The 23,716-nt window shown below is 38.5% G+C and overlaps 2 protein-coding genes across 2 annotated transcripts in view; both read right to left on the reverse strand.

Annotated features, from left to right (window-relative positions):
* Positions 1 to 23,716, reverse strand: part of LOC117606021 (ras-like protein family member 10B) — a 166,805-nt gene that overhangs the window by 117,576 nt on the left and 25,513 nt on the right. The gene's annotated exons all lie outside the window — the stretch shown is intronic.
* Positions 30 to 3,032, reverse strand: LOC143305482 (uncharacterized). Its single transcript, XM_076689353.1, is given in 5 exon segments — positions 30 to 703; positions 1,823 to 1,957; positions 1,959 to 2,107; positions 2,110 to 2,185; positions 2,970 to 3,032. Coding segments are annotated over 5 exon segments (1,086 nt in total). The 3' UTR covers positions 30 to 40.

A 23,716-nucleotide genomic window follows, 5' to 3' on the forward strand; every position in this document is an offset into this window, starting at 1 on the left:
TTTATGATAAATATAATGAATAGGCCTGTAGCTGTTACATTTAGAGCGTTAGAATACCAAGGATTACGTTGGAGAATCGATGGTTGTTTCGATTCTTGTAGCAAGGTATCCAATTTTGCCAATTTATGGTGTAAATATTTGAATTCTTCGCTTCCAAGATTAGTGATTTTGATAGTTGGTAGCTTAGTGGATCAATGGTTATATTTCTATGATTCTGGGTACAGCAGGGGTCTTCTGCATTGTTATGGTTGTTCATCTTGTGGCTGCGATTTGTCGTGATTTCTTGTGTCGGTTCTATGATGATTGATTGGGTATACCCTTTACATTCTGGTTGCAGGCGAATGATTCCAGTGGATTTCAGTTCTATGTCTTCAGCGTGCGTACTCGAACATGTGAGGGTTAATGTTAAAACCTCGTCCGTTGTAAAAATCCATTCGTTGTTAGAAATGTAATGCCATATTTCTAAGTTAGCTTGAATGGTCCGAATTTTGCAAACTGTTGGTATGGTTTTGACGATGGTTGTAAATAGAATTGTTTCGCATATTGGCTCTGCAATGGTCCTCGACACGTGTTTGATGTTGCAGATGTACTCCGTGGTGTCGACCTGTACGCATTTCTCGAGGTTCTGTAGTTGTGTGTAATATATCTGGTTCGTACTCATAAGGAGGTAGATGGAATTTGGTTGTATACAGGGTGTCCCGTAACGCATTTTCACCCTCTCAGGTGGTGGTAGGTGGGGTGATTCTGAACAACTTTTTCCTTTGCGAAAAAGTGGTTTGAAGCTTCCTTTTTGAATTATTAAGCAAAAACACTGACCAATCCGAGCGCGTATAGCGCGCGGGCTCAGGGACGGCAGCGTCGGCTACGACAGCGGGGCTTGACGTAGGTCGCGAACAAACGGCTCGGCGCCTCGTTAGCATAGCACAATAAAAATATTGAAGTAGTTAAACATTTTTGTTGTTGTTGAAAAGGAATACGGAATCTAATCTCTTGTCGCCTGTTATTATGTAAAAAAGGAAATTTTAAACATTCTAAATAAAAAATAAAAATGTTTGAAATGAAATAATGAATACAAATTTTAAAACAATTTCAATGAAACTTACCCATTCGTTCGTAAAGACAATTCAATTGAATTTAGTTATTTACGTACAATAATAATTCAAGTCAGGTTAAAGTGCGTGAAAAGTGACAGTGATTTTGTGCGGTCGTTTTAATGAAAAAGTTGACCCCGAAAAGGGCTACGTAAGTGCAATACCTAAGTGCAATAAACGAGGCGAGTTCACTAACCCGACCATCAAATCAGCTGTTCCGCACACGTGTTTCTTCGTCGAGTGATGAAGACCGACATAGTAACCCAGAATAGACCCAGGTAGGAATTATCTGCTTTCAGCATAGCAGGTAAATTTACGAACGAATGGGTAAGTTTCATTGAAATTGTTTTAAAATTTGTATTCATTATTTCATTTCAAACATTTTTATTTTTTATTTAGAATGTTTAAAATTTCCTTTTTTACATAATAACAGGCGACAAGAGATTAGATTCCGTATTCCTTTTCAACAACAACAAAAAATGTTTAACTACTTCAATATTTTTATTGTGCTATGCTAACGAGGCGCCGAGCCGTTTGTTCGCGACCTACGTCAAGCCCCGCTGTCGTAGCCGACGCTGCCGTCCCTGAGCCCGCGCGCTATACGCGCTCGGATTGGTCAGTGTTTTTGCTTAATAATTCAAAAAGGAAGCTTCAAACCACTTTTTCGCAAAGGAAAAAGTTGTTCAGAATCACCCCACCTACCACCACCTGAGAGGGTGAAAATGCGTTACGGGACACCCTGTATAAGAATGGGTGTAAGGGTCATTGCGGGAGATAGGAAGTGGTACCAATTCATAAAGATTACATAGCAATTCATCGGTCAATGGAATGGCAATGGCAAATACGAGATTTTTCTCTTTAATAATTACATATGTCTATTTTGCAGAGATCATTATATTTATGTATATTGTAAAGTGTTAATGGTATAGGCCAATTTTGTCCGTTCGAACAATCGATTTTAATTAATTCATTATAAAAGTCTTGAGGAGTTATTATATGTGGGTGTAATAAATTTTACGTGCCAATGTAATGGAAGTAATAAATAAATTGCAGTATTCCTTCAATGTTGTAGTCATTTGCGTTAATAAGTGTAACTGTTATAATATTAAGTGCTGAGTATAAATTCCATTCAGAAGATTAGCGGTAGAGTTAGTAAAATCATTCAATAATTCAATGTTTTTATTAAATTTCTGTTCGTCCAATTTAAGATCGTTAAGGCAAAAATTAAAATTTTGGATAGTGCTAGTTATAACAGATATCTGTTGTCTCATTAGAGAATTCATATTTCTATTTCCGTTAATTAAAGATTCTATTGCTTCGTCGTAGATTTTAATATCTTCAGCGTCTATAGTACCAAAAAGCCATTTTGGAATATAAGATGCGCTATCAAATAGGCCTCTTTTATTAACTTTATTTTTAACATTCCTGTTATCAACCATATTGTCTATGGTTTCGATTTCAACTTTGATTGCTACTATATCTGAATGTATAATCTGGAGAGACTACTGACATGTGGACGTGCTATAAAACCGATGTTCATTACACAATTTTGCGGATTCCGTATAAAATCGGGTTAACCTAATATATTGATGGTCAATAACATCGAGATCATGATGCATTAGTAAAAAATTGTTACGCGGTGTAATATACCGATCGCGGAATTATAATAGCAGTCTCATGCTTTCAACATTCGCACGGTATTAACTATCGAGAGCAATAAACTCACCGTAAGACATTGTCCGTTTTCCCTTCTATGTATCTTGTAAAGATGGTAACAACGGTAAATTTCGCGGGACGGCTTCGCGTACCTTCTTGACTTTCTCCTCTTTGTCTCAGGCGAACCCCCTGCCGTGCATGTGTCTTGTGAGTTCTACCAACCTCAACAGGGGTTCGAACCGTCTTCTGCGCTCTGTCCCAGGCACCACCGTTCACCAAAACCATATATCAAACCCCGCGTAGAGGTTTCTGGGCCCACAGTCGCCCTTGCCTGGGAGATATCGCCGGTTCTGTGCAAACACGCACCTTAAGACTCCCACGTGCACTGCAGCTGCTGGGTCTTTGACGGGCTTACATGGGACGTGTCTAGCGAGCTGATTTGCTGAACCGTTCAGCCTATTGCCATTAGCTAAACCCTAAACGTTTACTAATTGGTCACTTTTGGTGTACGCCTCCCTCGCTGGACTATCTCTCTGCGGCTTCTAGCAAACTGCTTGGGACACTTAGACGGGACTGAATTAGTCAGTCTCAGACAGAACTTGCATACGAACAGTCAGCTTTCACAATTCTGTTGATACGCTCCGACACAGCTTCTTAATATCTGTTTGAGATACCTCTGAGGTTTTAACATACACAAACCATAGACATCTACGAATCTTGTATAACACATCTACGAATTAAACATATCTATAATTCAGTGTTCAATCAATTTATTCTCCTTACAACGGTAAAAGGTTGTAGGGAAGTACGACACTTCGTGGTGGTGGTAATTCGCGTTACAAAAGACGATCGGCCATTCCACCGCGAATTCGTGCTAAAAACAAAAATATTTTGAATTTGATAATTTAACATTGCCTAATGAATTGTAGTACAATCCAGCGTGATTTTCTAGGGAAAAAATTTTATAATAGGTTTTATTACTAGAGTTAGTATGATTAGAATAAGGCAGTTGTAACGTTAATATAGTCAGAATTACTTTATAAGGAAAATTGTTGTAGTTCAACATCCTAGCTGTTGCCTGAAACAGAGGGTTTCAACATGTTAGTGTGGTAAGTCACTAGCTTATTATTCTTTTGAATTTGAATTGTATTATTGCGATTAATTTTGTAAGGACCTACGTAATTGGGTGCTAGATTTTTGTTTAATCCCGCGGCTACTTGTTTATTTTGTACATAAACTAAATCGTCTACTTTATAGTCGAATTGCTCAAATTTATTGTCATAATACGTTTTAGATTTTGTTTTTGATGTGACTAAGTTTTTAACATTAATTATATAGTCATCGTAGGAATAATGTAGGGTCAGTTCTTGGGTAGTGCTGCTAGGTAAAAATGGTTTATGACCGAAGAGAGTGTTATGGATATGAGTGTTGTAGGAAAACATTGCAAATATAATAAATTCGTCACAATCAGTCTGTTTGTTATTAATGTAGTGTTTTAAATAATCTTTTAATGTTAAGTGTGACCTCTCTAAGTCCTTAATTAGGTGAGAAGTGAAATCAGTTCCTTGATCTGAGAGAATGGTTTTAGGAATTCCAAAAAGCGTAATAAATTTAGAGAGTTCGGTAGCTACTGTTTGGGCTTCGTGATTTGGTATGGGAGCAGCGTACGAATATTTCGTCAAGTAGTTCTGCATCGTTAAAATAAACCGATTATTGTCATAGCTCGTCAAGTTTTTTAATATTTGACGTGTCGTATTTGGTTCGCACAGTTTCGGAATATAAATTGTTTTCGTCTAAATCTTTAGAATAAAGTATCGCGTAAAGTATCGCACACGGAATTGACGCGACCTTCGGAATATCGAGAGTTTTGTAATGATATTGTGTAAGAGCGAGCGATGGGTTTTATGGCCGAGGTGACGGTAATTGTTGCCGTCTTCGACAGCCCTATCATAAACCCAGGTAGTTGGTGAGTCGCGGGCAGAATGGTAACGGGACCACCTAGGATCTGGTCATTCTGACCCTGACACTAGCTTCATGAAGGATTTTTCCTCAAAGAGTGGTGATTCGCTTTTCTATACAAGAAACGGAAAACACGAACCGACAGACATTTTTATGTACAGTTTTGTAAACGTCATTGAATGACAAACCCTCGCGAAGCGAATTCCAACGCGGAGTTGAATAAAGTTATTTCTCTAAATTTAAACCGATTTCATTTAAACTAAACCCAAGCCATCCTTACAATTGGATAAACTTTTCGAATGTATCATTGTCTTGGATTATATTTATAATTGGGGGTCGTAACAAGGCAGCAGCGTTAGAATTTAGCTTACCCTCTTTATAAACTATTGTATAATTGTATTCCTCCAGTCTTAATCGCCAACTTGCAATTAAATAACCACGTCAGGGGTTTATGATCAGTGACAATAGTGAACTGACTGCCGTATAGATAGGGTCTAAAATGGTTGACACTCCAGACAATAGCAAGCAGTTCTTTTTCAGTAGTGCTGTAATTTTGTTCGCTTCTATTGAGTGTTGTTGAGGCATAAGCTATAGGCAAATCTCTACCAATGGGGCCCTGACTTAAAACAGAACCTATCGCGTAATTTGAGGCATCGGTCGTAAGAATAAATTCGCGTTTGAAATTCGAATATTGAAGAAGTGGTTGAGTGATTAATATTTGTTTGTCGAAAGATGCCAGCTATTCTGTGGTCCATTCAAATGGCATGTCCTTTTTTAATAAGAGAATTAAGGGTTTGGCTAATTTTGCGAGGTCTTTTATAAACTTGCGGTAGTATCCGACAAGTCCCAAGAAAATTTTAATATCTTTTTTATTCTTAAGTACTGGATAATTAGCAATTGCGGCGACCTTATCTGAATTGGGTTGTACCCCTTTGTCTGATACAGTATGTCCTAGGTATGCTACTTCGTGACGCATAAATTCACATTTATCGGGCTCTAATTGTAAATTATTTTCTGCGAGACGTTCGAATACTGCTTTTAATTTATTATAATGTTCTTGGATATCATCCAGGTACACAAAACATTGAAGACCCTGCAAACCTGATAATATACAGTCCATAAACCGTTAGAGGGTTACAGGCGCGTTCTTAAACTCGAACGACATTCTAGTAAACTCGTAATGACCTCGGGGGGTCGTGAAAGCGGTCTTCTGCCTGTCTTCCGGTCTCATGCGAATTTGGTGAGAAGAGGATTTTAAATCAAGAGTTGTAAAGTACCTTGAATGTCCCAACTGGTCTAAAATTTCAGCTATATTGGAAAGTGGGTACTATTCAGCTTTCTGTAGTCAATTACAACTCTCCACTTTCTTTCGCCAGATACGTCTGCCTTTTTAGGGACAATCCATAAAGGAGACGACCAAGGGGAAATGGACGGTTGAATTATACCTTGGCTTAACATTTTTTCTATTTGCTTATAGATTTCGGGTTTATGGATTTCGGGATACCGGTATGAGTTCGTGCATGTAGGAGTTGGATTAATGAGTTCGATTTTATGTTCAACAGTATCTGTAGCTCCCAAATCATCACCCGGAAGATGGAATAAATGTTGAAATTGATTACATATTTCTATTACTGATTGACGCTCTTCATCATTCAAATGATCTAACCTAACGATAAGTTTCTCTAATAACAATTTTGTTCGATTTGGAGATGGGGTCTACCTTTTGATCGGTGACTCGCATATTAAGAATGGTAGCGTAAGCTTCATTATTTTCATTTACGTTAGTAATGGCTTTAGATAAATAAACTTCCTTTTGTAAACTAATCTGCGGTATGATACCTTCTTTAATTTCTGGATTTTTATTTCAATTTCCACTAACGTTTCTGCTCGGCCTCTGATACTTGTCAGATGTACCCTTGTTTGTTTTTGATCTTGAGAAACTAACGGGATTGCGACTAAGACTGATTTAAATGTGATTGTGCGCGAGGCGTAATCAATTGTTGCAGATTCCGTTTCCAAAATATCCTTTCCGATCAAGCCGTCGAAAGGGACGTTTGTAGCCTGATTCAAAATATAGAATTTTGCAGAAACGGAGTGATCACGAATTTTTATTGGGATCTGGCAACTACCCACAGTCTCCACAGGATTATTCGCGCTCAAACCGTGCAGAATTAATTTGTCTCGAGAATTAAATTTAGTTTCTGGAGTTAACTTGCAAGCTTTAATAAGGGATACGTTAGCCCCGGTATCTACAAGGAGTTTGAAAGTACCATTAAGGTCTTTGGAATTCGGAGATGGTACTTGAATAAAATCTAATGTGGTTTCCGGAATGGATATATTTAACTCTCGAACATCTGTAGTTGAGTTATCTGTTCCTCCAGTGCGGTATTCGCGAGAAGTATTCGGCTGGGTGCTCGATTGTTCCCGTTATACGCTCTTTTTCTACATTCAGATATTATATGACCCGGCTTTTTACAATAGTTACAAGTTTTAACTTGACCAGGCAGATTTTGATCGTTTTGCTAAGGTCGAAATTGGTGTTGAGGAATTTCATTACGAGATGGATATTGAAAACGTTCATTCTGGTAATGATTCGGATATTGATATGGATATCGACTCGGAGCTTGGACTGTACTAATATTTTTATTACACTCGAATGTTGATTGATTAAAGGGTATAGCAGGATAAGAGGGTCAAAAGTGCCCTTGAGCTCATTTTACTTCGCAATGCACCATTCGATAGCTTATCCCAAAAAACCATGGTACACGGTTCAAGTTTCCATGGTTCAATTTTCAACCCTGTACCTCAACCGGAAGGGTAGTCACAGGGTAAGAAAGAAAAAGTAGTTTTTGCCATATTTCTGCTATTTAACATTATGCAAAACATCTGCAAAAATTCAAAAATATTCTAGACATGCTTCTTTATGATTGTGAATTTTTTCAGATTTTTCGGTTGCAAATCCTAGGCGTGAATAATCAAAAACGCAAAAAAAAAGTCGAAAAATTGAGATTTCGGGTAGAAGCTTTCGCGCGACTAGATTTTTACTTTCACAGTAGTTAGATCTTAGCATGACTATTATCTCCAATCTTTTTCAGATTTTTAGGTGTGGTGCAACGTACTTACAAAAATCAAAAACCGTCATTTTCGGCATATTTTGTGCGATAACTTGAGAAATACCTTCAATTTTGACATTTCCTTTATACAATTAGTGGATTGTGTGATTTCTAATATTTTTGTGTTGGATGGAGCAAGATCTGAATGGAGGGAGTGAGGTTACTGTAAATAATTGAAAATTACGCACCTTATCTTCTGAAATGTTGGAAAGTTTTTCAACGTAGCCGGTGGGTGAGTCGTTAAGGTCTCCGAGTGCGGAGTCTCAAGCGAACCTCCGACCGAGAAGGTCGTACAACCCATAAAGTGCAGAGAGCAAGTCAGAATTTCTGACCGCTACAGCGACGGGTTGGGCCAGTTTGAGTTTATCGAAAAATTCCTTTTTTTTCGTAAAATGTTCGCGATATCTCGACAAAGAAGCGCGACCGTATAAAAATTAGCGAAAGTGAATGTTTGGTGAGGGGAGTCATCCCCCCCGCCACAGATCAGGGAGAAAAACCGACGGTGACAAACGTGTCGACAACCGATGGAGCGAAAAAAGCGGCAGTGCACCTCAATTTCGAGGAAATAATTAAGCTAGTCAACGACGGAAACTTTAGCAAACGGAAAGCCTCTGTTGACTCAGCAAAAATAACAAAACTAATTCACGACAAGCTTATCAAAAAACCAAGAACAGGACCTAAACGCTCCATCCCGTTAAGAAGCAAAACGGAAAACCAACCGATAAAATGAAGGCAAAAAAGTCAGTACAATCTGGAAAACAGAGCCCCTGCGGTCCGACTAATCGAAACGAAGATCAAATTGCAGAGCTACGAAAAACTGTAGCTCTGTTCAATTCAACAATAGCAAAAATAGCCAAGGAATTGGAAGAAGAAAGAACAAAGAACGCAGCATTAGCGGGGAAAACTCAACACAATGGAAGCGGAACCCCTCCCCCCTGCTACCTTAGCGGCAGCCGCGGTCAAAACGCCCTGCAAGGGGTAAAAGCGGGATCAACCAAAGCAAAACGGCCACGCTAGGCCGCAAGCAGCGAGAACACCGAGACATGCGGCCAACCGAGACCCAGAATAGGGTCCCCAACGCCAGGCACTCCGAACGGATGGTCAACAGAAGCACGAGCCATGGACACGCAAAACAACCCCAGGGCGGGAAGGACTGCGGACATCCCACCACCAGTGGCACCCCAGGCCAAAGCGGTATTAGGCAGACCCCCAACCATAATAGTAGAAGGTACACAACAGCAGGTATCTTACCGTATATTGAAGGACACTCTAGGTTTTAGTAATTTTAAGATTAAGCGTATATCGGACCAAAAACAACACGTACAATTAGAAAAATTAATCGAGTATAGCAAAACAATAGAGTCCTTTAGACAGTGAAACATGCAGATGACCCTAAAAAATGTTTAAATAACAAAAATCGCGAACTTTATTACCGCGAAATCAAAACGGGAAAATAGGCAGCTGCCCTTCTTCCTAGTGCAAATTTCGCTAGAATCCGACCTAAGCGCGGTCACAAAAGTCAAAATACTCATGCACCAGGTCATCTCATAGCAGAGACTCATTAAACGAGACCCAACCACATGCATGCGCTGTCAGCGGGTAGCACACACCGCAGGTAACTGCAACCTAGATTACCGCTGCGTAAAGTGTGCCGACAACCACGAACCCGGTCAATGCAAACTAAAAAAAGACGAAAAAGTAGACCCGGCCCACCTATTCTGCGTCAGGTGCAAGAGCCACGGTCACCCGGCCTCGTATAAGGGGTGCCCCAAATATAAAGAGTTCATAGCACGCGTTAGGCAAATAGCGGCCAAAAAAGCGGAAACAATAACCCAAAGGCAAAATCGGGCAAGGGACAGAATCGCGAACAGCGGGCTAAAGGCCAACGTAAGTTACGCAAACGCCACCAAAACAAAGCCTAGTCTACAGCCGAGTACGGACAAAAAAAGCGCGAACTCAACCATATCACAAAGCCCAAGTAGCGCACCAGTCATCTCACAGCAACACCACATGCATCCTCCCCTAGATGTCCTATTCAATGACCTCAAAACATTCATGAGGGCACAAATCAACAGAGTTGAAAATAGAATAGATGCAAACGCCCAAAGAATAGAGGACCTGCACCATGCCTACTTTGACACCAACTTCTACCACCCGGAAACGGATACACCAAACAGCTACAATGACCAACCACAATAATTTAAAAGTAATCTCCGCAAATGTAAATTCAATAGCCTTAAACGAACGGAGACACAACCTGCTAGAGCTCTTAAAGAAAGAAAAATCGGACATACTTCTCCTAAACGAAACCAAACTGAAACCACAGCACAAGCCCAAATTCAAAAACTACACTCTTATTCGCAATGACGGAAACAGCAGTAACGGAGGAGGAGTAGCAATCCTAATTAGAACAAATACACACCCCGCAGAGCCTATCCATCATCAAGCACATAGCACTAAAAATCAAGCTAAGGAGCAACAAAAATGCGGCGGGAGCTCAAGCTGACGAATTCATTGCGGAACTCGACGCCCTCTTCAGATCCCTAGATCTAGACCAGTGGTTCTCAAAGTGGGCGGTACCGCCCCCCAGTGGGCGCTAGAAAGTATTAGGGGGGCGGCAGTGGGTGTGAAAGAATTTTAGGGGCCTTCAGGAGGCCTAGCGGGGGCGCTGGCGTATTTATATTATAGTCGTGGTATAAGGTTAATTGTAATAACTTATCAGAATCGGTGTACCCAGTAACTATTTTTGTTTTGATTTCGGTTTTGTGTAAGAGCCGACACTCGATTCGATGTGGTGCGCCGTGCTCTTTGTAAGGAAAGCCGATTCGTAGATCGTGTATTGTTCGTCGATCGCGCAGTCCACGGGCGATTAATCAGTCAGTCGCAGGCAGTATCCTGATATTTCAGACTTCCGTTTACATTTGCAGATTTACATTTACAATCAATTTTAAGTGCGTAATTTTGTACCCTTTCGTTATGTCTCAATCTAAGAAGAAATGCAGACAGTATAGCGTTGAATATTTAAGATACGGCTTCATTCAGTCTCCTACAAACCAGTTACTACCTATGTGCTTGATTTGCCAAAAAGTTTTTACGAATGAAGCAATGTAGCCTTCTAGGTTACAGGAGCATTTGACAAAAATGCATTTTGACAAAAAGGATAAGGATTTGTCCTATTTTCAAGCATTAAATGCCAACTATTCAAACTGCTCAATAATAGCAAATCTTTTTGCATCTTCCTCAAAACAAAATAATGACGGACTTAAAGCTTCATATAATATTCCACTGTTAATTGCAAAGACCGGAAAACCGCACACAATTGGAGAAGAGCTTATCTTGCCAGCAATAAAAGAGATAATCACCACTGTGCTTCACAAACCAGCTACATACATTATAAGAAAAATACCTTTGAGCAATTCTTCTGTACAAAGAAGAATTGATGAGATGGCTGATAACGTTGAACTTTCATTATGCGATTATTTGAAGACCTGCCGATTTTCCATTCAACTTGATGAATCAACTCTACCAAATAATAATGCACTACTCTTGTCATACGTGCGATTCATAAAAGAAGAAGAAGTTTGTGAAGAATTATTATTTGCTAAATGTTTGCATACTGATACAAAGGGAGAATCAATATTTAACACCATGAATGAGTTTTTTCAAGAGAAAAACATACCCATTCATAACATATTGTCTGTTGCTACTGACGGTGCTACAGCAATGACAGGGCGCCATAAGGGGTTTATAGCGCATTTGAAGCAAACAGTTCCAAATGTACTCGCTACACATTGTGTTATTCATCGTCAGCATTTGGTCGCTAAGAATTTGAGTGAACGCCTGCATAATTCGCTTAGTCATGTTACTAGAACAGTCAACAAGATTCGAAGCAATTCATTGAGTGACAGATTGTTCAGCAAGCTTTGTATTGAAAATGATGAAGATTTCAATCGTTTGCTGCTTCATACAGAAGTTCGTTGGTTATCCCAAGGCAACTGCCTGAATCGATTTTACGATTTATTTGATTCTGTACTTAAATTTCTAGAAACGAGGGACAAGGAATTGAAGGCTAACCTTATTGAATCTAAAAATGATATCGCTTACTTAACAGACTTTTTAACATTTTCAATAGAGTCAATCTCCAATTACAAGGCGATAAATTGAATTTAATTAAAACCAAAAATATTGTTGCTGCTTTTGTGCAAAAACTTACTCTTTTCAAGCGTAATCTAGGCCGCGGGGAATATCGCCATTTTTCACGTTTAACGGAAGTGGTTCTCGAACAGCAAGATTTACACACATACTGCCAACACATGGAAGCTCTTAGTGCAGACTTTAGTGAACGATTCCAGGATATTTTAACCATGAATATACCAAATTGGGTTCTGGATCCTTTTTCAAATGTCTCAGCAGAATCGTCAAATCTAGAAGAGGAACTCATAGAACTAACAACAAACGAAGAACTTAAAATAAAATTTAAAAATTCAGGATATCAACAATTTTGGCTTCAAAAAACTATATCAACATTGTACCCTACATTGTGGGAAATAGTAGAAAAATATTTAATTGCATTTCCGTCGTCTTATTTGGCTGAGCGTGGGTTTAGCGCTGTAGCGACTTTACTATCCAAAAAGAGAAGCCGTTTGGATGTAACTGAGCGGGGCGACTTACGCCTGTATTTGACGAAAATTGATCCAAACATTGAAAAACTTTTAGAAAATCATCAGGTTCATCCCTCACATTAAATATTATTTTGTCTTTGAATTTTTTTCCTTTGTATTATCTAAGTTAGAAATAAACAATTATTTTCTACTGCATATGATGGCATTTTTTATGATAGTTATTGCAGTGACCATTGCTATTATAGTATATGCACGTTCAAATTTCTAAAGAAAAAAATTGTTTTAAAAAAAACTGACAACTTTTGATGAAAAATTTGACCATGTAATAAGCACTGATGAGATACTTACCAATGTAATGTAAACAGTTTTAATGGGGGGGGGGGGGGGGGGGGGGGGGGGACTTATAAGCAACTTATGCTCAGGAAAGTGGGCGGTGGCCCGAAAAAGTTTGAGAACCTATGATCTAGACAATCCTAACAACTTCTACGTTTTAGCAAGAGACCTAAACGCGAAGCACGCAGAGTGGAATAACGCAACCCCAAATGGACGAGGACGAGCAATGAATAACTGGCTCAATAGCAACAGTATAACCTACAAAACCAGAATCTTAAAAACTGAAATCCCAACGTTCCCTCGCAGCAACGCCCATATTGACATCGGAATAGCGGACACCAGAATACATATATTAAACGGAGATCAGTCTAGCAGTATTCCTACGGTAGACTTCGACAGCGACCACCGAGTAATCAGCGTCGAATTCGTCTTCCCGTCGGCCGGAGATCAAATCCCCTTTTCAACCCCGGTGCGACCTTTCAATTACGCAAAAACTAACTGGAAGAAATTCCAAACCGACCTATCAAAAAAGTGGAAAACCAAGGTACCGCAGAACCAAAACATATCAAACCAAGAAATCGACAGCCTACTTCAAGCCTTAAACGACGCCATCCTCCAGGCAATAAAATAAAATGTGCCGAAGTTACCGGATTATAACTCCACCGAAATATACGTGAATCCAGAAATCAGAACGGTCTAAAAAACTAAAAGCTCCTTACTTACAATCCTCCTTAATGAATACAGAAACCCTACTCCTTTCGCCAACCAAAAAATTGAAACAACCAAGAAATTCATTAAACATTACAAAAGCAGAATAAAACAAGAATTTCAAAAATCAGTAACCACATTCTGGGAAAATAAAATCAAAAACGTACCAGACAACACCCAAAAAATGTTCCCACAAGTAAACTCCATCTTCAGAAAAAAGGAAACACTGGACATACCCAATTTAACAATAGATAAAAACAAAATGCAAACACTCCGTAATGCAAAAATAAACCCAACAAAGCACTCAAAAGATAAAAACGGCAACTTCACAATAACGGACACCAAACACAAGCTAAACATACTAGCCGCTAGCTTCGCGGCGGCAAACTCAATTAGACTAACAGAAATAATCGAAAGGGAATACGACACCTTCATGGAAAAATTAAAAACCGAGACAGCGAACAACACCCACCTGGTTACATTCTCAGACACAAACCCGGCAGACAGCCCAACATCAGAGATATACAGCACATACTTCACAGTCCCCGCACATACACTCCGGCTATTCCGGAAACTCAATAACAAAAAATCATCAGGGCCGGACCAAATCCCGAATATCGTATTAAAAGACCTCCCAGGAAACATAATCAACAGCTATAACGCAATCTTCAACCACTGCCTAAATAATAGCTACTTCCCGGAAAACTGGAAACTGGCAAAAGTGATCCCCATAAAAAAGAAGGGGAAAACCCATCGAACCTAAACAACTATCGACCCATCAGCCTCCTACCTAATATATCCAAAATATTTGAAATTTTAATAAAAGAGGCATTCGAAAATTTCCTTAAGACAAATAACATAATTCCAGATACCCACTTCGGTTTCCGACACAAGCACAGCACAATACACGCATTACACAAATTAACCTCGGACATATAATTATTAATTACGCGCTCCACAAATGTAACAACGTAGCCGCCTGCCTGATCGACATTGAAAAGGCCTTCGACACGGTATAGATAAAAGGGCTAATATATAAACTGAATAAAAAGAAATGCCCACCTCACCTAATAAAAATGATAGCAAACACACTCCATAACAAAAAGTTCTATACGGAGTGCAGCGGGCACAGATCAGACATCACCTTAGACCTCTCAAATGGGCTCCAGCAGGGCACAGTAACAGTGTCAGTGCTCTTCAACTTTTATAATGCAGAGCTCCCACACGTATTTAACACCTCAACGACCACAGACACGGAAACACTACAATTTGCAGACGATCTAATTGTGTACGTTCAAGGTAAAAACATTAAAAAGCTAGAGGAAAAGCTTCAAACATTGTATAATAAAATCCAGGACTACTACCAAACATGGGAACTAAGAATAAACCCAGGCAAGAGCGAAACCATCCTGTTCAGGCGTAAGATTAATTCTCAATGCCGCACCTTCAGGAATTCCTACAAAAATTTCCAATTAATAGCAGGCAGCACAAAAATACCACACAGAAAAATGGTCGACTTTGCTTCGAGCCGTCGTCACGGTAAGACGTGTTTATCAACACGGGAGCTCGAGTATTAATTTGCGTAGTTTTCGAAACGTACAGAGTTTTATAGATATTGTGTTTGAATAAGTGGAACCTCAAAAAGAGATACAGTATACTGTATCTCATAAGTGATATTTGCGTTTTCCAAACATGAATGTTTCTGATATCAGGAACATTCAGTCTCAAAGTACTCCAGTAATGTCTCAACCAACGGCAAGTAACCACAGAGCTTCGTACGCCAAAGTTGCTCAGCAATCAGTTTGCCCAAAAAAGGAACAAGCTATCGTCACTGATTCGGTAGAAGGTATCACTGTTAAAGAATATGCAGTAGCTATTGCTCAACTAATTGGACCACAAAATATACTGTACACATCGAGAATATCTCATGGCAGAGTATGTTTATATCTAAGTTCCCAAGAAATAGCCGATAACCTTGTGGAATCACAGAAATACGTCATTATAAACACTCACAGACTAGAATTACGGCCGCTAATTTCTAAAGCGAAACGGATTATACTTTCTAATGTACATCCTGTTATTCCAAATAATGTAATTGAAAGTAAATTAGCCGAATATAACGTCTCTCCTAAATCTCAAATCTCGTACATCAGAGCAGGATGGAATGATGCTGGTTTCACACACATCCTCAGTTTTAGAAGACAGTTATATGTGGAACAAGACGATGTTTGTAAACTACCTAACTCAATACAAATAGAGCATGAAAAAACCGTTTACTGGATCTACATTTCCGCTGAGAAGCTTAGCTGCTTTCTATGCAAAGAGGAGGGTCACTTAGCCAAACATTGTAAAAATGTGGAAGTTAATAACCAACCGACAGAGATCAACAACACGCAATCCAGTGACAAGCCGGCACCACCTTCAGTAATCGATGATCTTTCAGCAATAGACAGGGATCAATTATTTATCGAGGATAATCAACCTTCCCAAGTAACGACAGGAGAGAACAGTTTCGTAATTCCAAAAACTTGCCACGCGAAACGACCTTTATCCACCTCAACTGTTTCGGACGACATTATCGATACAGCAGGCAGTTCATCCATGAATGAAAGGAATGGTGATAAAATTATGTCAGCCACAGCTAATAAAGTAGGAAACAACTCTCGACAACCAAAGAAGAAAAGAATCAAAACACAAGAAGCTCCGACAGATATAGGACAAAAACTGCAGCAAGCACAACGCTATTTCGAAAGTAAAGCAATAACCCCTGCAATTGATTTTGCCAGCCTCGCTTAGTTTCTTACAGAAACATATGGGAATCCAGATACTGCCCAAATAGCACTCAAATATTCAGGGGACCTATCATCGATCACTAACTTGTTAAAAGGGGTTTATGAGCATATTGAGGGAAGATCTCTCAAAAGTCGTATTACACGTATCATAAAAAAACTTGATAACCCAGTCGATATAAGCGTTACCAGCGAAGAGCTCTTCTCAACGGAAGAATAAACCTTTTTCTTCAATCTGACCCTATGCAAACACAAAATTCCTCCACATCTTATCAAGGAAACTCTCGCGACAAATTGAGAATATTATTTTGGAACGCCAGAAGTATTAACAAACATAAAGAAGAGTTAATTCCCATTTTGAAAAATATCGATATATTTGTATGCGTCGAATCATGGCTGAAAAAAGAAACTGGTATAGATTTCGCTGGATTTAACTGTTTTCGTAAGGACAGAAGCCATTCCCGCGGGGGTGGTATTCTGATCTTATTGCGTAAAAATTTATCCTTCACTGAAATTACTAATTTGGACATGCCAGATGAGAGTGTGGAAATGGGCGGCCTAAAGATAACTAATGTATATCCGGCTTTTAATTTGATAGCTTGCTACAGAACTCCTGGGTGCAACCTCTCGCAAGACAAATGGGATCGGATTGTCAGTTGCGCTTCGCAGTTTGGTGCTGATCGTCTAGTTGTGGGTGATTTCAACGCACAACATACCGCGTGGAATTGCTCACAAACCGATGCGAATGGTGAAAGATTGCTGAGGGCCCTCGAAGATTCTGACCTTGTCATGCATAATACAGATACATTGTCTCACATAGATTTTTATAGGGCCAAAAAATCCAATATAGATCTTATACTATCCTCAAATTCATTTGCTGACAAAATACAGGTCGAAATAAATGATGAAACCTGGGGGTCAGATCACTATCCAATCTTTCTTACCGTTAATTCAGAGAAAACCCTATATCACAAAAAGTCATTTAAAATCTATTCTACAAAAACAAATTCGGACGGAGTCTTCAGTTCTCTTGAAGGCTCATACTCAATGTTTCTGTCACAAGATTTTACTGGTCTGTCAGCACCTTTAAAATATATTAAGTTTATCGAATGTATTACTCAGGCCTTAAAAGTTAATACGCCGGTTAAGAAGATTGTACGTCCCGCGCATCACAGAAATCCAGTCCCCTGGTGGGACTCGGAATGCGAGCAATTGAAAAAACAAAGGAAGGAAGCCTACCAAAAATGGGAACGCACGTACCAATTGGAGGACCTTATAGCATATAATAGGGCAGTAGCTAAATTAAAAAAAACTTTCAAATTAAAGAAAAAGGCAAGCTTCAGGGCGTTTACAGAAACAATTAATGTCCGGACCAATACTACGTATACTTGGAATAAATGTAAAATCTTAAAAAATAAATGGATCAACACTCAGCCTGCAAGTGTATCTGATAACAACATACAAATCGAAAAACAGGCTAATGAAGCTCTTAACAAAATCAGTCCTCCATGGGTGCCTGCTGACCCAAATTTCCTCCCTGTATGCGAAAATAACGAGTTTTTTGATGCGCCTTTCGATCTAGTTGAATTTAACCTCGCTCTCGACGTCCGAAACAATAAATCAGCGCCTGGGCAGGACGGGATTGATTATTTCGCGTTAGGTAAACTCCCGATAAAGTATAAATTAATTTTATTAGATATTTTTAACGAAATGTATAGAGATAAAGAATATCCACCTGGCTGGAAGCAGTCGTACGTGCATTTCATTAAAAAAGCCGACGGTAAAAGTCTTCGCCTAATCACGCTCTCACTGTGTACCTGTAAGCTTTTCGAAAGTCTTGTCAAAAACCGTTTACAGTGGTGGTGTGAACATAATAATCTTATCCCGAAAAATCAAACTGGCTTCCGGAAAGGACAGTCTTGTATGGATAATGTCTCCAACTTAGCTCTATTTGTCGAGGAGGGTTTTCAAAATAATAAAAGTACTCTTGCGGCATTTCTTGATGTTCAGGGAGCATTTGATAACGTAATTTGCGAAATTTTGTTATCAAAGCTTGCTTCAATTGGATGCTCAATTAAACTTATCTCGTTTATTAAGTTTCTTGTATATGAAAGAATCATCTCTACTGACCTTACGGGGGATAAAATTAGGCTTGTTTTTAAAGGTGTACCTCAGGGCGGGGTGATTAGTCCCCTGCTATTCATTCTTTATGTTTCCGAAATTTCAAACAACCTCCCTAAAAGTCTAGTCCTGTTACAGTTCGCGGACGACATAGTGATATTTTCAAAAATCTCCCCGTTACGTCGGTGTAAGAAACTAATTGAAAAATCGATAGATACAGTTAGAAATAGTCTCAGATCTTTAGGCCTGGAACTCTGTGCGCAGAAAACAGTTATTATTTATTTTAGCCGGAATAAACACTCCCCACGTGAGACGGACATCCGGATTAACGACGTCACAATCAGATCTAGTCATTCGGTTAAGTTTCTAGGAATCATTTTTGACCACCAATTGACCTTCATTCCTCATGTTAGGTATGTCCAAAGTAAATGCTTTAAAGCCCTTAACATAATAAAATTTTTATGTGGGACGTGGTGGGGTTCAAACCCTGAAACACTCCTCACGTTATACAAAAGCTTTGTGCGTTCACATATAGATTATGGTTCATTTGTTTATTTTCCAACTCAAAAAAACATACACTCGAAACTAGAAAAATTACAATTATCAGCTATTAGACTTTCTCTCGGATACAGAAATAGCACCCCTAATAATGTTATATTGGCAGAGTCTAAACTACAAACAATTAGAGACCGCGCACAATTCTTGGGCTTCAAGTTTTTAACAAAAGTTCTTTCAAATTCCAATTTGGTAACCCGCACTTTTGTACACCAATTTTACCATAAAACTAGAAGGAAAAAACGAAAGAGAAAGAGGCTTTTTCAACATTGTATATACGCCATCTTGGAACAAATTGAAAACAAACTGCATACAAGTACTCATTATGATATCTACAATACGGACTATAACATACTAACCAACCCTATCGATATTAATACCGAACTGGGCAACGTACTCCGTGAGGCTAAAAACCCAAACGTAAAATTAAATGAAATGGTGGAACAGCGGGGAGTTATCTCAATCTATACAGATGCAAGCAAAATTTCGGGAGCTAAGTCTGTAGGGTGTGCTTGTATCTCTGAAGAACTAGGTATTTCGATTCAAAAAAGCCTTCCTATAGAGTCTTCAATTTTTACGGCAGAATGTGTTGCAATTAAGGAGGCATTAAATATTGTTACAAATAACCCTTCCTTTAACTACTATATTTTGACTGATTCTCTCAGCGCCCTAACGTCTCTCAATAGTAATAGATTTGACTCCAGAATGAGCCCACATATCGCGGATATTAAAAAACAATATTATGCAGTAAACGAAAATAGTAACTGTGATGTTAGGTTCATTTGGGTGCCGTCTCATAGGGGTATACGAGGCAACGAAAAAGTTGATTCTCTTGCTAAAAATGCTACTCTTTTTGAACCAAACAGTAATTTATATCTACCTTTCACAGACTTCAGTGAGCAGTATAAACGTACTGCCATCTTTAACATGAACAAAATCAACGAAGAACAAGGCCTAGAGAAGGGTAGGGATTACTTCCTATTGTATCATACTAATAAAAGAAAACCTTGGTTTCATAGTCTAAACGTATCCAGAAGCGTAATAACTACAATCAACCGCTGCAGATCGAACCATTACAATCTTGCAGCGTCTCTAGGACGTTTGGGGATAATTGATAGAATTAGTTGCGACTGCCGGTACGAAACGCAAGATCTCAACCACATTTTGTGGCAGTGCGCTATGTACAACTCCGAAAGGGAAATATTGTTAGATAAGCTTAAGAAATGCAAACATTATCCCCCATTTGACATCAAAAGTATACTCGCTACTCTTGATATTAAAACTCTATTGTATATATGCGACTTTTTTCAAAAATGCGGGCTTAAAATTTAAGCATGGATCCTACTGTTCTCAATTATTGTATCAATTAGCCATTTAAGAAACGTTAGTCATAATCGATTTTGTAATAAAATAATCTATGTACAGCTGTATAAACCTCACGTAGAGGTTTAGGTAAGCTTAAAAAAAAAAAAAAAAAAAAAAACAAACAAACAAACAAAAAAAATGGTCAAATACCTCGGAATAAACCTCGACGAACTTCTATACACGAACGAGCACGTAAATATACAACTGGAAAAAGGAAAGAAAGCCATTCAAACAAACAGCAAGCTGTTCTAGTAAACAAAACTAAGCTCTCGAGTAAATACAATATATTACCTCTTACTAATCAGGCCCATCATCACATATGGATGTCCAGTGTGGTATAACATTAGCCCCGCAGCAATGGAGAAGATAAGGGCGTTTGAAAGAAAATGCCTACGAGCATACACAGAGCTTTACAGAAGCGAAAAATCAGACTACAAACACTACGTAAGTACAAAGGACCTATACAACACCGCAAACATTCCAATAATAGACAACTTTATAGTACATCTCACCAGAGACTACTTTGCCAAAATAAGATATGTAAAATCAAACCATCTCATCAATAGCTCCCTATGCCCACAGGACGAATACCTCAGCAAAACACTAGAAACCGGACATATCCCTCCAGAGGCATTCCTCCTCCTGGACAAAACCGGAAGAATACCGAACCCCTACAACGTACCCCTCATCTACCATATCCCATGCAATATAAAAGACAAAAGAATACTATACGAACCGCACATTAATAGCAGACACTCCGCCCAACGACTGGTGCACAACCAAGCAATGCCCAAAACGAACGCAAATAACATAGGCAGGTTAGATAAAAAGAAATACTGGTGGTTAGACGACTACCACCCAAATACTAGCCGTAACTAAGCGAACGACCAAAGACCGGAACCAAAAAAAAAAACCTGTAAATATGTATGTAAATATTGTAAATAGCTAGGAAACAAAATCATGTATATATTCATTAAGGTATGAGTGTAGTGTGATTGACAGGAATGAAAGACGAAGCGAATGCGTGAGAGTGTGGGATAGCATAGACCAAAGCGCTTAGTTTATAAGACCAGTAAGACAGAGACCCGAAAACTATTCCTCGACCCCGCTTTTTGGCCTCGAAAGGGGATCTTTTGTGGCGAGAAACCTCCCTACTATACCCGCAAAATATAGAGAAAAAGAAACCAAATCGTTTGTAAAGATCCTAAATACATAAGAGAAACCGACTACGAGTTCAGAAAAATAGGATAGATGGCGAGCGTCGCACAGGCGATCATGTCACCAACCATGTACGGAATGATGTGACAAGTAGATTATTCACTACTCGACAGTGTAAATATTTGTAAACATTGTTATGAATAAAAATCTTAAAAACAAAAAAAAAGGTCTCCAATTGCGGAGTGGCTGGAAACTTTTTTGTCGCAGGTTCGCGTCCCATGAAGGTCCAATTTTTTTTTATCATAAAATCATTTTTTTTTAGATTATTAATTACATAAAAATACACAATAATCATTTAGTAATGAATGAAAAATGGTTTCAAAATATTTTATCATTAAGTATACATAAAAATAAGTTGTGCACTACTGATAACAGCACTACAATTAAGGTAAAACATACATTGCTTTCCATATCCATCATAAACCTATAACCACGCAGCTTTTCAATTAACAAAATATTGGGAGCTATCCGTAATTACAACGGATAGAATATCCGATAAAATATTATAGCTTTAAAGCATAAAGCTTTATAGACCTCAAGAAACGGTATAACTTTTATTTCAACTATTTTTTGATATCTTTTGTTGTTTACGATTTATAAGCACGTATATAGAAAGGGCGGTTCGGATAAAAGGGTTGATATCTCCCTCAAAGTGAAAAACGGGCACCAACGAATTACAGTTATCTTCATAAACAGGTCTAATAAATATTTATGCAAAGTTTCATCAAAATCGGAGTGTATCAGTCCCCGATGTTCCCTTGTTAGCTAATAGGTCGTGATAACAAATGTAGACTGTGTCTTGTTACTTCATACCGTTACTCGTTACTTAGTTCGGCTGTATCGACGGATTGTCGGAATAGTGACCCATTCCAAAGGAAATAACGAGATCAATTTGAACGTTTTCATATACTGAGACCTGTTACCTCCAACATAAAACACAAAAGATCCTGTATATGCCTTAAAGATAATTTATTCAACGAGCAGAATTAACCAGTGCGGGTAATTATGGAGTAGCCTAACGAAATTATAATGGCGTTCATAGACACATGTAGAAAAAAAAACCATTAATTTGGAACCCCAAACATCATTTACATTTTAACAAATATTTGTCACCATTTCCGCGACTTCTTTTTCTGACTTTTTAAACAACGATGAATATAAATGTGGGCTGCTGCAGCTACTTTTACAGTGGTGGTCAAATTATTATGAACTGATGGAAAACTTACATATTTTGTTTCTGATGCTATAAATGTGAAATATACCATTTCCAGCAAAAACCGTAACGGACTACCTAACTAATAAAAAAATACAAGTTTTATCGTGATCTGGAAACTCACCAGATATGAACCCAATAGAAAATCTATGGGAATTACAGTAAAACCTGGATAAATGCAACGAATGAATGCTTGGATAAGTGCAACATCGCCACTTGGGGGGATCCCCCTAGACGAACCGAGCCGCTCGACGAGAAAACCATGTAATATGATCCGACCGTAATATCGGTGTGACTAATACTAATTGAAAGATAAAACTTTTTTATTTTTAACTTTTTCTTAATGAAACTTTTACTAACGCATTTGTGAGATTTTTCTGATTAAAATGACACAAAAAAAAGTCAAAAATAAAAAAGTTTTATAGTTGAACTAGTATTAGTCACACCGATACGTTTCGGCTCTTTCCTTTCATCATCGGACCTCTCTCTTTCCGCCACTGTCTGTCTCTTTCTACGTTCACGTTTGGCTGGTCGTCGCGTGTAACTCGAGATTCGACACCTCGCTTGGATGAATGCAATCACTGGGTCCCAATCTTGGTTGCATTTATCCAGGTTTTACTGTATTGAAGCGTCGCATTGCATCAGAGACAATAACTAACAAGCAACAACTGATTGACAAAATTATATTCGTATGGCATCACGACCCAGAAATGCTAGAAAATTGCCAAAAAAATATGGAAAGCATGCCGAGACGTATTCAGGCAATTATAGATGCTAAGGGTGGCGTGATCAAATATTAATATTATATGTATTTTAAATTATAAAAGTTGTAGAATATAGCAATATCATAACAATAAAAATATAGCAGTAAGTTTTGCAATAAAAAGAAATACCATTTTAAGTGTATTTTCAATTTCATTCCTGATCAAACTTCAAATAAGTGGTAATTTCGAACTGTACATAATAATATGAT

The sequence above is a fragment of the Osmia lignaria genome, chromosome 2 (genome assembly GCF_051020975.1).
Source record: "Osmia lignaria lignaria isolate PbOS001 chromosome 2, iyOsmLign1, whole genome shotgun sequence".
Classification (NCBI taxonomy): domain Eukaryota; kingdom Metazoa; phylum Arthropoda; class Insecta; order Hymenoptera; family Megachilidae; genus Osmia; species Osmia lignaria.